Source organism: Amblyomma americanum, chromosome 2, assembly GCF_052857255.1.
Source record: "Amblyomma americanum isolate KBUSLIRL-KWMA chromosome 2, ASM5285725v1, whole genome shotgun sequence".
NCBI classification, from domain to species: domain Eukaryota; kingdom Metazoa; phylum Arthropoda; class Arachnida; order Ixodida; family Ixodidae; genus Amblyomma; species Amblyomma americanum.
The window spans coordinates 181,116,627-181,134,143 of NC_135498.1; the positions used below are offsets into that span (position 1 = coordinate 181,116,627).

General features: G+C 46.4%; 1 protein-coding gene across 2 annotated transcripts in view; it reads left to right on the forward strand.

The window, feature by feature from the left end:
- Positions 1 to 16,452, forward strand: part of LOC144119348 (uncharacterized) — a 31,799-nt gene extending 15,347 nt beyond the window's left edge. Inside the window, exons 2-3 of one of the 2 annotated variants that reach the window (XM_077651992.1) lie at positions 4,106 to 4,153; positions 15,295 to 16,452. In XM_077651992.1, coding sequence (XP_077508118.1) covers positions 4,106 to 4,153; positions 15,295 to 15,330 — 84 coding nt within the window. In that variant the 3' untranslated portion in view covers positions 15,331 to 16,452. The remainder of the gene's footprint in view (positions 1 to 4,105; positions 4,154 to 15,294) is intronic. The other variant, XM_077651993.1, reaches the window with a different exon arrangement.
- Positions 16,453 to 17,517: the final 1,065 nt, after the last annotated feature.

Consider the following 17,517-nt stretch of genomic DNA (forward strand, 5'->3'; position numbering starts at 1 on the left):
ACGAGGTGCTTTGAAAGGTATTTTTAGAGCGTTTGGCGGAGTCTTACGATAATAATAATAATTGTTTTTTTGGGGGGGAAAGGAAATGGCGCAGTATCTGTCTCATATATCTTTGGACAGGAGTCTTACGACCGTGAGTTCGTTCTGATGGTGAGATATGTTGCACGAAGTGCAAGGCTCGGGTGCATGCAAAGAGTGGTCACGTGATCACGGGAAAGCGCGCGCCGACTCGAATGCGATGAACGTAGCACAAGGCACGAGTTGATTTACAGCGCAGCTCGAAGTACGATGTCCTCGCTCTGCCACAGCCAGAGAGTGCTCATCTTTTAATTAGTTAAAAGAAATTGCATGGAAAGGCGCGGTACCGCGGTCTTAAAGTGGGTGGACACTTGGACAGATCCTTAAAAAAACACGGACGTTTACGCCAGCTCTTGCTGAATTTTGTGATTTCAGCAATAAGCGTAAAAGTTGCAAATGTCTAAGCAAGAAATTGCCATGAGGAACAGTTCATCGTTTACAGAAAAAGATTTCGCAGACACTTGCCTTCAATCGGCGGGCACCGCTAAAAACTTTGTTATCGCTTGGACTTCCCAATAAGTACAGAAAAGTGAACAACTTGGGCGGGTGTTCTGAGACAACTGAAACAAAAGGCGAACGTTTTCGAAGTCGCTATTTCGCAAAACTTTTTTTGCCGGCTGGCGCGTCCTGTGGATACTTGACTACGTTGCTGAACACATTTTGTAAAGCCGTTCGATCAAAATACGCTGAATACGCACTTGAGGAAAAACGGCAAGGCGCTCACGTGCTGTGCGATGTCAGTGCACGTTAAAGATCCCCAGGTGGTGGTGGTGGTAGTCTTTTTATTAAAAACAATAGTAAAAAGGAAGGAAAATATTTTTGCTAGCCCCGGCATCCGCCATCGATACTGAAGCACCTGAGCTGGGGCAGCGGAAATAAAGGACAGCAGGCAGAATGAAGAAATGAAATGAAAGAAATGAGGGGACAGGAAGATAAGGGGAGAAGTAATATGTACAAACTATTTACACAATAAGAAATGTGCCCAGGTTGTGCGCGTGATTGGTTCATTTTAGAGGAATTAAATCACACACGCGCACAGCACTGTGTTGGTTACAACTGGAGTGGGGCGTCCAATTATTAATCGTTCAAGGTGGAACTCGCGGAGCGTTCGGTCACTGCGTGTAACTACCTGACGGAGGACAGACGGGACGTCAAGCCCGTGTGTTCGAGGAATGCACAGAGGCTCACCAAAGTTCGCTCACGAGTGCGCGCACTGCCCTGCGGCCACAATAGCGTCTTGATGGAGTCTGGTAGTATGCCCTGCGCCCTATAGGCCGCGAGCATATCGCGACGAGCATCGGCGAACGCGGAACAGCGAAGGAGCAGGTGTTCCAGTGTTTCCACTGCACCGCATCCGTCACACACATCACTCGTCGTGATTCCGTGACGCACCCGTCGTTCCCCGGGCCACACGCAGCCAATGCGCGCGCGGAGGATCATTGCACGTTGTGACCGTGTAAGTGCGCGACAGCCGGTGACCGAAATTATTCCGTAGCCCTCCACTACGGCACCTCTCTCTTCCTTTGTTCTTTCGCTCCCTCCTTTCTCCCTTCCCTTACGGCGCGGTTCAGGTGTCCAACGATATATGAGACAGATACTGCGTCATTTCCTTTCCCCAAAAAACCAATTATTATTATCATTCATTCATCCACGTGTGAGTCGTCAAACTAGGCACTCCCACCATCACAATCTGGAACTAATCTTTGCACGTACTAACAGATTTAAGAATTGTTTTTTCCCCGCACTGTCACCCAGTGGAATGCCGTTCCAAGAGATGTTTTTTCTGCTTATAATGTAACAGTTTTTGAAGCAAGTGTACGAAAAACCCTGTGTAGATTTTTTTGCTTCACTGATTGCTGATTCATTTTTTTCCCCTTTCTGCTCTATATCGTGTTTGCACTGCACCCTGTCCGTTTTATATTTTGTGATTGCTTGCCAATGGTGGCGCTGAAATGCATTTTTCTTGTGACCTGTATTGCCCTCCCTGCTTGGTCTTCAATGACTGCAGTGGGCTTTAAATAAAATAAAGTAATTTAGGCAGAGACGGGGTAAAGGAGGCACCGCGACTCCTACCATGCCGGCCAAGCATCGTGCCTCCGCGGTCATGGCGCACACGCACGCGGAGCCGCTACAGCGTGTTCCAAATTCGGTGCAGGGTTCCTTCGTCGATGCCTGGGCATCAGGCACGCCTCACTAAGTCAGTGACTGAGCACTTCGTCCTCTTAGAAAAAAAAGAAAGCCGGAAAGACCAGCCATCCTGGTAACGACATCGACATCGAGACCCGTCACTTTAACGAGCAACTGAGGCCACTCATGCAGACTGCGATGTATACAGGCAACTATATAGGCTATCAATCAATCCATTAATCAAGAAGTTTGTTTTGCATCAATAAGAAAAATGGTGCCAAGAAAAAAAGCTGCTTTGGTTGCAGCTTAACAGGGCTCCAACTACCCGTGCCGCAGTGACTTGTCCAGCGCGATTTCATAAAATCAGTACGCAGTTTAATGAAAAAACAATCAGAAAAAAATCTGATTAAGATAACAGTAATCGTTCAGCCATATACTGCAACATAATTCTGAATGACCTTTAAATCGTTATTTGCAGAAACGTTGTTAAATACAGCGCAACGAACGAACACAGCGCATTGTAGGAACGCGTTGGGAATGCCTTTGTGTGGGATTGTCGTGTGTCTGTTTCTACTACGCCTATGTATTTCTGCACATTTGGTAGCGCATAATTTGTTCTTTATTTCCCGTACACGGTACGGGTAAAGAGAATCAGTCGTGTTCGTTGGGGCGGAGCGGATATATATTGGTTGAATCTTTAAGATTTATAAGAACTTTTATGTTCCTTGTAGAGCTTTAAATGTTTGCAAACGGTTGTAAGTGCACGTATCTTTCACTTTGAGAAGATTATGTTTCAGAAAAATTGTATTTGGGCTTCAGCGTTCCAAAGCTGCGCATTGGCTATAAGACGCCATAGTGGATTGTTTCGGGTTAATTTCTATGCGATTACTTTGCGTTGATGTCGCACTGCACAAGAGCGTTTTTTGCAATTCGCGGCCGCTGCGGCTAGGATTCAATCTCGCTTTATCGACTCAGCAGTCAAACTCCATACATTAACCTAGCCACCACTGTAGATCATGTTTGAGGAAAAGTACCTCTTTGTGTTCCAGAAAACAAATGATTTCAATGATACGGAGCGCTTTATCGCGGTAAAAAAAAAAAAAGCTTATCAGTGTTAAATTTGTTGGTACATTGCGCAGAACTAATGCCCGACTGTGAATCCAAAAATGCGTGATATAAGACCATACTCATAATTATTGGGAGTGTGTGACAGTTTCTGTTGCAAACGATGACAAACGAGACATATGTAGTGAAAATTTAAATGGGTTTAAAGCAGTCTGAAGCTGTTTTTCTGGCATCATTCTTGTAGTTTAGGGGGTCCCGTGACAGTCGCTTGACTTTGGGACCTCCGCCTGTATACCGAATTTATGTACTTAGCCAATATGTACCCAATAAATATGACAAAACAAACTTGTAACTATTTTTATTTTTTTCTAAATCTACTGTTGCGCAAATAGGGTTCATTCAGTCTCTCGTTCTCATGATCTCTTCAAATGTCTACTGTATTGCGCATATAAATAAACAGCGCCCTTAGTAACACCTAACTGAATTTGTTTTAGGCGTAATTTATATTTATTTATCTCTTCATATTGACTCCAAGCTTCTATGCAAGTCTGAAAAAGATGCTGTGTTTACTGGGGAATCCGAAGTTCCTTAATTTTTCTAGCGATTTTAGGTGATTAACATGACAGGAGGTAATCAATAAAGGGGGTATGCCTAAAACTTTCTGCGCCTCGATATAGGTCATGTTACGGAAAAGCGTTACAGAATCCTTTTCTTCTAAACGTATACTAAAACAGTCGACGCGAAAAAAAGCTGTCCGAAAAAAAGGAAATGCTCGGACAATAAACCTTGACCATTTCGATCTCACACTTTCCCCTTTTCTTTTCCTTCTTCGCAGCAGGTGGACACATCCCCCGAATTCGGAGGCCACCAGGTGGAGCGCTCGGTGAGTGATGCGTGAATTTCAAGATTTTATCATGCTCCTTATATATTGCGGTTGTGCGGATCTACAACGCGCTCTCTCTCTCTCAAATGTTTTTGATGGAACTCGTGATTTTTGCCGCCTGCAGCTGGTGCTCGTTGCAGTCTCACTCAAGAAGTTTCGGTCTGTGTGCAGTCAGGCGACGCCACAACCTCGGAATATCTGTAACAATAATAGTTGTTTTTTGGGGAAAGGAAATATATCAGTATCTGTCTCATATATCGTTGGACACCTGAACCGCGCCGTAAGGGAAGGGATAAAGGAGGAAGTGAAAGAAGAAAGAGGTGCCGTAGTGGTGGGCTCCGGAATAATTTCGACCACCTGATGATCTTTAACGTGCATTGACATCGCACAGCACACGGGCGCCTTAGCGTTTCGCCTCCATAAAAACGCAGCCGCCGCGGTCGGGTTCGAGCCCGGGAACTCCGGATCAGTAGCCGAACGCCCTGACCACTGAGCCACCGCGGCGGGTCCAGTAAGATCTGTGGCGGAGCAGAGGAGGCAAATGGAAGGTCATGTCCAACTTCTTGGCCAAAAATTTTGAATATTGGAAAACTGTAAGTCCCAATATTAACAAATTGAATATTGGGAAATTTTGAATATTGGGAATTTGTAGGGGGGTTCGAACCCGACCGCGGCGGCTGCGTTTTTATGGAGGCAAAACGCTAAGGCGCCCGTGTGCTGTGCGATTTCAGTGCACGTTAACGATCCCCAGGTGGTCGAAATTATTCCGGAGCTCTCCACTACGGCACCTCTTTCTTCCTTTCTTGTTTCACTCCCTCCTTTATCCCTTCCCTTACGGCGCGGTTCTGGTGTCCAGCGATATATGAGACAGATACTGCGCCATTTCCTTTCCCCAAAAACCAATTATTATTATTTTGGAAATATTGAAAGCAATGATCCATTTTTCCGATGCTTGGCAAAATCTTTCTTTTAAAATTTTTCCATCGCTCGCATCGAGCAGTTGAGACTGGCGTCTCTACGCGACTACGCTGCGCCTGAAGATAAAGAAGTTGCCCCGCTCGTTGTCGGTGCTGGCTACGCCTGAATACGCGGCGGGATCCGGCACAGCGTCTCCGAGGGCACATAATAAACGTACCCCTACAATTGTTATATTTAAATCCTACAATATATAAAATAATTGCATTCATAAAGTCTTACCCGTTCAAAAGTGATCTTGTTCGGAATTGTTGGCATGGTGGGGCCATCTGCATATTCTCTGTATGTACAATTAATCATCGGTCACTGATCATCTCAGAAATATTAGTTGCCTGGTTCACAACGAAGAACCGGCCGAGAAATATGCGGTTATGTATAGCTTTAACCAGAGTCCTTCAATGCTTTAACTAATCGGCGTAATGATTTCACGTAATCCGCGGGTAAAGATTTTCCTTTCTTCGTATTGGTGTCTTCGGCATCGTCTGCGTTATCATTGATTCGGTCGTGTACGGAAACATTGACGATTATGGGTTTTGTCCTGCGACGAATCTTACGAGGCTGGTTGTAATGACGACAGACAGTAGGAGAGTAGCCGCTTGGTCAAGGCAAACACGTAACAGCAGTGCTCGAGCCCGCCGCTCGCCCGCGGCTAGTCTCCGAGAACAGCCCACAAGGAAAAGGAAGCTTTGAAGCCAACCCTCCAGAGGTAGCTTGCGCTTGTCGGAGCAGTCAACGAAAGCGACAGAAATTCACAAGGACACCTGATTACCTTATATGCTGGCAACAGGGCCGGGCGCGATACATGAAGAAAAGTATCTTCGATACCGATACCCGATACCCTTTAAAATTATATTTCCGATACCGATACAAATTGCAGAACCAAAAATAATTTGCGATGCAAATACTCGATACTGTATCGGCCATGCTTCGATTCAGCGCTGCAATCGTCTATATTAATGAAACTGGTAATGTGATTTGCTAAGTTAACAAATTTTTCCGTGGTTTCTGGAATTTTTCGTGCATTTGATGTATCGCATTCTATTTGAAATGGTTCAAACGAGCTCCACTGGCGTAGCTGGTCCCGTTAAAACTGTAGCATTCGAAGGAATCCATGGTTGCGTTGAAACGACCACTTCCATAAGCAGCCTAGCAAAATCTCTTTTTTTAAGCTATGTTTTTCATGAACACCGATCTCTGAGCAGTTCACTACATACGAATAAACTTAAAGAGGTCTTCGTTTGTTGCTGAAGTATTTACCGGTACAATAGAGTACGCTACAGCAAAGTCTGTCCAAAGCAATACCCGAGTGACGCATGCCCAGTCTACGGGGAGATCTTAGACCTCATCCGCATGGTCTGGAAGTGTCCCGAACAGCTTAGAGAACACGACAGCGAGGAAATTTGCCTGGAACATTGGGAGATGAGGTTGGCTAATACACAGCTTCCCCTTCAGAAACTGAGTTCATCGGTAAAGGCTGAAGCGCCAATAATGGTTTCCAGGACCAGTGCGAACCACCCGCGTAATCGCAGGAAAATGACAATTTGTTTCTGAGGAGAGTAAATAGCACAGTAACTGTCTCACATCTCGGTGGACACCTCAACCGGGCCGTAAGGGAAGGGATAAAGGAACGAGTGAGAGAAGAAGGGAACAAAGAGGTGCCGTAGTGGAGGTCTCCGGAATTATTACGACCACCCGGGGATTTTTAACGTGCACTGGCATATCGCACAGCACACGGCGGGCGCCTTTTGCGTTTAGCCTCCGTCGAAACGCGGCCTCCGCGGCCGAGTTCACTGAGCCACCGCGCGGGCAGCTTTCAGTTTTTATGCGTTGCACATTGCAATCACTCAGTTCAGCCCTTGGGCGCGGCCGGGCAGCCACCAAACCACGTGACGTGACGTCACGACAGCCGGAGGAAAAGCTGGGCCCCAACTCGCGCGGTCGCGCGCGGCCGCAGCCACCACCTGACTCCCGCTCCTCCCGCTAGGTTCGCTGCGCCGGCGCGTGACGTCACGGAGGAAAAGCTGGTCTATCCGCCGCCCGACCGTTCCCTCGCAACAGAGGAGGCAATTGCGTGGAGAAGATTGCAAGGGGGGAATCATATAAGCCCCTTCTGGGTATACATCACAATCTCCAAAGAGGAGAAAGACCAATATTGTATAACGTGCGGGGAGAGGGGCACTCTCGACCACGTCATATGGGAATGTGCTGGAAGCCCGGGCGCCGAGCAAAAGATAGAAGATAGAGAAGCCTGGGAGACCTTGCTGCGGAGCGAGGACACCGCTAAGCAGCGACAAGCCATCCGCCTGGCGGCTGAGGCCGTGAAGCGACAATGTGTCTTCACCAGACCTTAGTTTGCGAGGCTCCTAAGTAGGGCTCCCTTAGGCCTGCGTGCCGGGGGGTCCAAAAAGGAGTTTCATTTCGGTGGAAATAAACGTTTTGATGATGATGATGGGCCCCAACTGGCGCGGTCGCGCGCGGCCGCAGCCACCACCTGACTCCCGCTCCTCCCGCTAGGGGCGCTGCGCTATGATTGACGTCACGGCATATGTATAAAAGAGCTGCGCTCCTTCGCCGGGACAGTCTTATACCCCTGTCACACGGGCATTTCGAGGGCCCTCGAACCGATAGTCCATCGACTCAAAGGCGATCGAGCGCTGCCACACGGGCAGTTTCAATGGCGATCGAGTCAATAGCCTATAGAGTCAACGGAGCAGCACGGAACTCCATCGAGATATGCAACGCATTCTTGGCTTAACCAAGCTAAGCCTGGCCATTTTATGCTTCGTTTTCCTGCAGCTGCATGTTTCATTTCCTGTCTGTGGCATTTGCCAAAGATAGCAGCACGTGTGCTTCGACATGGCTGTCCTACAAAATGAGTTTGGTACCCGCCGCGGTGGCTCAGTGGTTAGAGCGCTCGGCTTCTGATCCGGAGTTCCCGGGTTCGAACCCGACCGCAGCGGCCGCGTTTCGGTGTTGGGGAAACTCAGAAGACGCCCGTGTGCTGTGCGATGTCAGTGCACGTTAAAGATCCCCAGGTAATCGAAATTATTCGGGAGCCCTCCACTACGGTACCTCTTTCTTCCTTTCTTATCTCAGTCCCTGCTTTATCCCTTCCCTTACGGCGCGGTTCAAGTGTCTGCCGATATGTGAGACAGATATACTGCGCCATTTCCTATCCCGAACAACCAATTTTCAATTACAGTTCTGAGCTTGTGTTCATCGTGTATGTGTCCTCCTTTTTGTCCCTTAGCCTCTCGCAGTTCGCTATGCATTAAACGTTTCTCTCTCACTCTCTTTCTCGTCGGTTGTTTTTATTTATTTCTATATCAACGAGATTAATCGCAATGAAGGGGCGCACAAGAAAAAAAAGGAGGGCGGGTGGGGGTTCTGTCGAAAAGCTAGAGTGCTCTGCGCATTGTACGTGAAAAAAAAAAAATGACTCGTATACGACTGATTCCTTCGCTCGCACTTCCGATAAATTAAAACGGGCTGCACGGCAGTAAAGAAGTCAACACTAACTGGCCACAATTTCCGCATTTCTTTGTGTGGAGTGCGAGAGTGCTCATTACGTGCACGTGGCGAAAAGATCAGGGCGAGTCTAGTTTCCCATCGTCGGTGACGCTCCGCGGCGCTCGCGCTTTCATCCCGTATCATAACCAAGGTGGGCCGTTGCCCTTCATGAATGAGACCCAACTCGATTATATGAGAACGCAGGGCGCAGCACGGAGAGCGGTAACAAAGCAGTCGATCTGAATAAACGGCCATGTAGATCAGTCCTTGTCAAGGGTGGCACAAAAGCGGCCTTGTGCAGCGTGGGAAGCAAACCCGGGGCGGGCCAGGCTAACCAGTTCGTTTACAGAGTGCCCATTTGAGCAGGAAAATAGTAGACAGTAGTGTGAGCCCCGAGGGAAAACCGGTCTCTCTCTCTCATCTGCTTCGCACGCGTTGTTTTGTGACCGCGGCGTCGTCAGCGACTCACAGGTCTAATAATAGCAGCGCGCGCCTTTCGCAGAGGTTGCATTCAACGGCTGCTGAAGGCCATCGCCGTGTGAATTTTGTTCCGGGTTGTTCGCGTGCCGGTTTGAAGACGCCGCCACAGCTTTTGGATAGCTACTCAATGAAGTGGGTGGCACTCGGGTAATCTTCAGTAGACGGACAAGCACAGGTATACCTGGGGGATGAATTAGCGAGCGCGCTGGTGACGCCCTAAACAGGTAGCGTGGCGTCTGGACAGCGGAAGTCCCAAGCGAAACCTCGAGTAGCTTTGGCTTCCTCCTCATGTGTTATGTACTCGCCTCGCTCGTATTTGAGTCGTCGCCCCGTTGCGGTCATGGACGAGGCCATACCGTCCGCATACAACTACGGCTCCCTGGACTGCAGAGAAAAACACGTCACGCGCTGTTAACCCTCGCTGATGTCTGAACCGGCCGCGGCGGTTGCATTTCTGTGCAGCCGAAACGCAAAACACGCCCGTGCGCTCAAGTTCAAGTATATTAATATACGAAAAAAGTACAAAGCTTTGAAGGGTGTAGTACAGGAAGAGGTGCCAAAGGGATGCACTGCATTGGGACTGCTTATCAGAAATGAAGTATATAATTAGTAAGCCTAAAGCATTTACAAAGAAAATGAAGATCATCATCTGACGGTAAGAAGACATAAATAAAAAAGCGGTAGTCAACATACATCCGTATGTTATGGATCATATTAACAACTGACAAAATGTGACAAGGTAACGCATCAGTAAGGTAAAAAATTACGCATCAATAGACAAAGTAAAATAATAATTATTGAGAGGAAACTAATCACAAAATGAAAGCACGTAACGACCGTATAAATTAAGAAAGGGGTGGAGCAGAGTTAACACTGTAAGGTATAATTGTTCTGTTGGCTATAACTACACAGAATACCAGCGTCTACTTGCTTTAGCGCGTTCTTTAGGCAGTAGAAAATGTTTGCATCGGCGAAATGCCTTAAAAACGAACTGAAATGCAAAAACTCCTAGGTTAGGTTTGATTCACTCACTAATCGGAAGAGTGTGGTGTTGTTTAAAAAGGGAGCGACATGAGTGTTATATATGGGCTACGTGTAATGAGCGGTAGTAGTAAGTGGTTTATTAAGATATTAATAAAAAGGAAGGAAAAGGTTTTTGCTAGCCCCGGCATCTGCCATCGATACTGCAGCACCTGAGCTGGGGCAGCGGAAATAAAGGATAGCAGGCAGAATGAAGAAATGAAATGATGTGAGGGGACAGGAAAAGGGGATAGGGGGAGAGGTAACATAAACAAAAACTAGTTACATAATAATAAATATGTACAGGGTGTAATGAGTCACATGGCCTTATTTTGGATATGTGGAAGTGGAACTAAATGAGTTTGATAAGTCCCCGGGAACTAACACACTAACACCTGAATTGGCGACTGACTAAAGACATAGTAAAATGTGATCAGCGTGCGTGTGTTGAAATAATAGCACGCTTTCAAGAGAATCCGTATGCCATATTTTGGTTAGCATGAGCGGTGAACTTCAAATATATATCGGCCCTGCGCAGAGGAATGTACTGTGATCACTAGAGAAGATAGTAAGAGAGCTGATGAAAAACAAAGTTATAGTACGTCGATTCTCGTTTTGCGTGCTAGAAACCGTATACTTTGTTTTCAAGGGATTAATGACCAGTTTTTCCTGACAGCACGCATTTACGCTAAGTCTTGGTCTGGTTCTTGTGAAATGAAAACTACCTTGTGCCATGACGCTCTTTGGCCAAAGCTGCCCTTGCACCATAAAAATTCTTCACCATCATCATGAACACAGCTTTATCCTCGGCGTACCAAAAGACAGTGGGATGATGATGATGAAAGGTAGGATGGTAACTTCATTAATAGCATAAATCTAAAACAAAAGAACGCCAATACGGAAGCCTTTTGGAACACCTATACTGATGATCTTTGAGTTTGACTGAAAGGTTGAAATGGCGACCACTTGCTCTCCATTAAGTAAATAGCTTCGAAGTAGCAGTGCGGCACCGGTACTGCTGAAGCGGCTTTGATGAAAATAATTTAATGATTGATGGTATAAGATGATTTCGGGAAATCAATAAAAAGGAATGCAACTAGTTTAGTTTTGTCAAGTTCCGATTTATTCATAAGTACTATTAAGGAGAGTTTAGTAGATTAACCATAGCGAAACCAAAATGTCTCGGTTGATAATAGATAAAATTTGTGGAAGTAATTAGAAAAATGTATTTGAATTCCTTCTCTAATAACTTATCGAATAATGGCTGATAAGGTTTCTGTTTTCTTTCTTGAATACGGGAACTGTTTTACTTTTAATTATTGGGAGAACACACCAGTCTTAAGTGGCGTTTACAACATGGGCGAATATGCCGGCGATGATGTCATGATGCTTCGTTGATACAATACGTATGGATTTTAAAGCCGCAAGTGGTATGTTTTAGATTAAGAATTAAGAGTTACACTTCAGATGATGTAGTGTGAGAAAGAAAAAATGAATGCTCAACGCGGCTTTGACATGAACTTATTTATGAGGAATGGATCGGAAATGAAAATACTAAAAACATGCACAATGTCGTTGCGGTTAGTGGACGTATTGTCTTTGCAGTTTAGTATTTCTGGCCGCATGATTAGGAGATGAGTTCAAGATGCGCCGCTGCTTCCCGATATTGTTGCCAGCCTCGAAACATCTGGTTTTCGCAGTAACTCATTTTATCATATTTATTTATTTATTTATTTATTTATTTATTTATTTATTTATTTATTTATTTATTTATTTATTTATACCGTCAGCCGTAAGGCTTTTACAGGGTGGATGCATACCACGCGACAAGTACACACAGCTACAAGTATAAAATTGATACGAACTTATATGAAACCACCAATCATTATGACACAGACATCTTGCCAGTACACACAGCCACAAGCGTGTCGGATAGGACGAGTGTTTAGTAGCTTCTGTAGTACATTAGAGCATTTCCTCTAATGATCGTGCAGAGAAAGGCTTAAACGACTGTATTTTTTTTTTTTGCGGTAAAAGTTTCCTTGCTTACGTAGGTTACTCAGTAAAGACGGATTCAAAGACCTTGCGATGATTAAGATTTTTTTAGATATAAAAAAGGAACAGCGCGAATTATGACAGGGACGAAAAGAAGCACGCACGAAGACAGCCGCTGACCTGAAACAAAAGTTTTATTGCTTGGAACGAAGAAATATATAGTAAGCTCCAAACAACGAAAAAAAATCATAGTGGCTATTCCGCTCGTTCATACACAGGAACAACCAAACAAATGTACATGATAACACCATCATCACTTCCCTGCGGCCAGAAACGCCAATTCTTTTGTTGACATGCTATGGAGGGACTGCTAACGCATGTGCCTTTGGACCATGCGATGTGTGCTGCCTCAGCTTCTTACTCTGTCTGCTTTGTTTGCAGGAGCAGGGGGTGGCACGGGTTAGTTTCGCAGTCTCTGCAATGTGTGCCGAGATGCCCTTTCCCAGCTCGATACCCCAGTGGTGCCGAAGATGATATGCAAACCTGGGAGAAATTCAGCGTAACAAGACTCGACATTTTGCCAGGGTGTGACTCTCGTGACGCTCGAACAGTATGCATTAGTCATCAGGTTTTTAAGTTAAGTTTTGTTAAATGTAGTTTTAAATTAACAAACCTGCACGTGGCAACTACTGGAGGGGATACAAACTGCAATAGGGTATCGACCGGTGATGTTGATCGCAGAATGAAAGCTTCCAGAGGCAACAAGCGTAATCAATTAAAGTACCGAAATTTTAATCCACGCAACAAGTTGAAAGGTTAATTAGCGACTCTAATCCATTACCGTGAAAGCAATTAGTGTAGTTAAAATGCAATGGGCTATTATCAACACTGACTGACTGAAAACTTTAATGGCCGAAGTATTTACAGGCAAAGTGTGGAGCGGTCCTGAAGGGCCGTTCCTTACAAACACTAGGAGCCCATTGGCTGTAGCTGCGACTCGGGCGCGCCCGACCAGGGCCCTCTGGCTCACCAGGTTCGAGCAGCCCAGCAGGGCTGCCTCTCAAGATTGATATTAATATTATCAATTATTACATTGTTTGTTTTCAAATTAAATTTTTTTTTGTAGTCGCTCACTGCGTGCAGTAAGGGGTAACTGAGGGATCAGCAAACGCTGCCAACGACGATGTTTTTTTGCCGTTAGCTCCAAAATATGGCTCATCTACTTCTACCTATACAGATTCAGAGAACACCGCATTATAGAAATGAATCCGGAGCCCTCATTAAGGCGTACATCATAGCCCATGTGCAAGTTTGGGACGTTAACCCCATTCACCACGCCATAATTATTTCCTGTTTAGTAAACAGTACGCCCTAATAAACAGTTTTCTTTTCTCCCCGGCCCTCTGTCAATAATTGGACACATGTCAGAGCCATTTCCCCCCCAGAAAGCAAAATTTTGCAACGCCGCCGCGTCCCGACCCAGCGTATCTTCCGGTATTAATCACACTGGAGAAAGCGGCTTTCTTTACTTTGCGCCTCTTATTCTAGCAGGCAGACGAGAGACCCATTGCGACTTTGCTTTTGAAGAAATGGGTTGCTGCCCTTTACGCTGCGCATGTCAGATGATGGTCACACGTCAGCCGTGTCTCTAGATTGTAATGTCATGCTAAGTTGGTTACAGAGTTGTTAAGTGCATACACTGTGCCGATGTGTACATCGATCCTCATGTATTATTAATAATAATAATGACAAGTTTTATTATTACCAACAAATGCATTCATAAACGAGGCTGGTCTTAGCCTTTAGTTGACTTATGTGACCGAGCCTTAGAATACAAATCGTGATTAAAGTGCACGCGTAACAATCCATCAGCATATGGACAAAAGGAAAAATTAATAAATGGAGACAAACACGATATAAATTAGTACGCCTAGTGAAAACAAAACAAAGAACTTGAAGCACTAAATGAAACGACGCCGAAAAGTTTCTGCAAACGTTAACTGTAACTTCACCTTTCATTCTTCAAAAATTCAATCAGATTGCCTTTAGACATCGCGTTAAGATATCCGCCAACTTATTACTTAAAAAAGGGGGCGAAAGACGGGACACAAGAAGGAGGCAAAACATGCAAGCCCTCACTAATAACAACTGACAACAGCTGTCAGTCAGCGGTTGTTTTGTCTCCTTCTTGTGCCCCGTCTTTCGCGCTGTTTTTAAGTAATAACGAACAAGCCTAGTTCGCCACACTTGTGCAATTTATTCGCTTCTTTCTTCGAAAGGGGCAATTCTGTAAAATCTGTTGATTCGTTCTTTTCCCTGAGTGCCGCAAGTGAGTCGGAGGAGTCAGAAGTCGACGAAAGTATTCAATAAATGTCATATTTTCACTTAATTTTTATGTATAACTTTTTTACTTAAGAATATGAACGCTTGAACCTAAAACTACAGTGAATGTGCAGACTTTCACCACCACGATAAACCATGTATTTTTGAAAGGACGTAGTTGTAAAAGACGCCTTTGAGGTGACCATGCAAGACAGGCTCTCTCAAAGTTATGCGGAAGGCACCAACGCGCCGCCAGATGGCGGTAGTGGGATGATATTTCGGGTCCATAAAAATGGCGAACACGTACTTCAGGCCTACAAAAATTTACGCTTTCTCTCTCTAGTCCTCTTTGTTGATGAATACATGTGCTACTCGATGAGGCTGCAAAGCCTGGCGACTCTGATGACGTTTACTCCTACTTCATGTTAGAGGTTACTGGCGACCAAGCAAATAAGGGGACAAGCGCTGGTCCGTTGTCTCGCTTCTAAGAGGGTGTTCCTATAAAGGGACACTCTGGGCATAAAGTAACACCAACTTTCGGACGAATTCCCTGGCGAACTTCGGCCTCCCGGGTATGTTTTAAACTGTACCAAAATCTCAGCATACGCGATTTTTTTGTATTTCACCTCCATACGGAAGTGCTGCCGTAACCGAGCCCGCGTCCAGAGACACAACTTCCGCGTCCGCTATGCCACCGCAGTGTCTTGTCCTGTTCCCCTTGCGCCAGTGTCCCTCGGCAGTGCCGCGCACCAAGTGTACCAGCAACAAGCTCTTTGACGCTTAATTCTGTACACCGAGTGGTGGACTATAACAGCTGCCGTCTGCCTCCTCTCGTGCAGAGTCGTGCGGCGGGGACCAAGGTGAAGGAGTCGTAGGCTGCGTCCTGGCCGTGGCGCAACACGCGGGAACCTACTCGTTCGTTACCACTACCTCCACCACCAGTCGCCGCCACCACCTTCTGCGGGTTCCCGGCGCATGTCCGTTGTTGAGGACGCCTGGAAGGCAGCAGCGTCGTCGCCGGTTGTTGAACAAGATGGTTGTTAAAAATCGATGGTTGTAAAAGCATGAATTAGCGTACACACTCATACGCCCTTCCTCGCACGGCACAATTCGAACGGTGGAGAGCAATGATCGGATTCGAGCGAAATTGCGCGCATTTCCTGCGCATCAGCTCGATACTGTATGAAATATAACAAAACTTTATTTTGTATTACTGATATGCGCGATTCCATATTAGAATTGCACGCCCTCAGCGTTAACAGGATATTCCTCACGTCCCAGCTTCGAGTATACTGCTAAATCGGTGAGGTTATCACGCAACATCCGTAACTGATTTCGCGATAGCTTCGGGTCCCGGAGAAATTTGCGTTGCCATTTCACGGCCGCTACTTCCCTTGAAGCACAGGCAATTAACGACGATATCCTGTCAAACAGCATTGAACTGACACTCGAAAGACATCCTGCATTGGGCGCGAGCAACGAAATTGGCATCGACGCACAGTTCGGACTTCTCTACGTGTAGGTCCTCGCCTGCGCAACTGAAACAAAGTGTGGATAAGAGAAGAGATACTCATTTTCTCCGAACGTCACAGAATCAACCGTTGCCCTGTGTGAGGAGGGGCGCATCACACGCTACACACAGAGACACATAGTGAAAAAGAGCATCGTCATCATCCGCCGTCTGTCTTGTCGTGTCACATATCTGTCGTGTCCCACATGGCCAGGACTGCCTGTTTAGTGCGCGTGCCCCTGCTCGTTGTGTAGCTCCCATTGACCATTACCGGCCAAGAGCAGATCACCCACCGCATGTGAGAACCCGGTGTCTTGCCTGTGCGCGTCGGGGTTGGGGTCCCGAGACCGGGACGTGGCGCGCGGAGCATCCAAAGTAACGTGCATGTATACCACTACGTGCTGTGTACACACTACACTTCCGACTACTGTGCACCCACTCGTTGTCGTCGCGCTCTAAGAGGAACGAATAAAGATTCTCTCCTGGTTGTCGACACTCGTCTCGTTGTCTCGGCCATTGCCTGTGGACGATTGTGTCAGTCCGTTGCGACTGCTACATAGAATGCTGTCCCATATGGAGGAAGGAAAGCTCAGGAAAGGCCCTCGCCATCCGAGCTGCTCGCCAAGAAAATGTGCAGGAAGTCACTTGCGTTTGGGAGTCTATGGATGAAGGCGCAGCCAATGGTAACTTGGGTGCAGTGGCGTCGTCTGCTGCATTGTCTGCTGCGCATGCGCAAGTGGACTGAGACGACGGACAGGAGAGGGGGGGGGGGGGGGGGGAGCCTCACGTCCGACTTCAGAAAACTGTGACATAACGGCCTCCTGAATTCTTTCCTTCCTCCATGCATGCTGTCCACTGATGGAATGATGTTCATCTGACGCTCGTCTAATATTTGGTCAAAAAACACGACCTGTCGCGCACAAGCACAGGGGTTCCTGTCGTTTTTTTCTCGCGCTTCAGAGGATCGTGTCGTGGTTTCTGTCGCGCGACAAAGTTTCTTGTGCGATGTCGCGCGCGGCTGGATGTTTACACAGCCAAAACTAAAGAGGATTTGCAACGATTTGTAGCCGACGAGATACTCCGTCTTTCTGATCTGAGTCAGTCACGTTTACTCATGGCAGTTTGACCGACAGAAACCTCAGTAGTTTGGAACCCGACTGAACTTAGCGTTGTCCATCAATTCGACATTGCTTTGTACCCCACTTACCTCAGTTGGTAAAGCGATTGTCCTGCTGCAGAGGTTTTTCCAAGGTGAATGCTGGGATTACTACAACCTTTCCTCAACAACGTTGGTTGGAGAAAACTGTACATATATAGCTTTCTAACCATCTATACCTGACATCATGTATGTGTGAACTAGCTGCTGAGCTTTTCAGACCCCAAATCAGAAGCGTTTTCACTTCTATGAGGATCTCTCTAAAAAATGAGCACATCTTCATGTGGCTGCTAATTAGGATTGATGGTGAAGCAAGCGCGTTTATTATCTTCGGCATGCCGCCGACATAAGAGCTTTGTCGCTGGTTCGCCAGTCCAGTGATTAACAGCAGCAGCA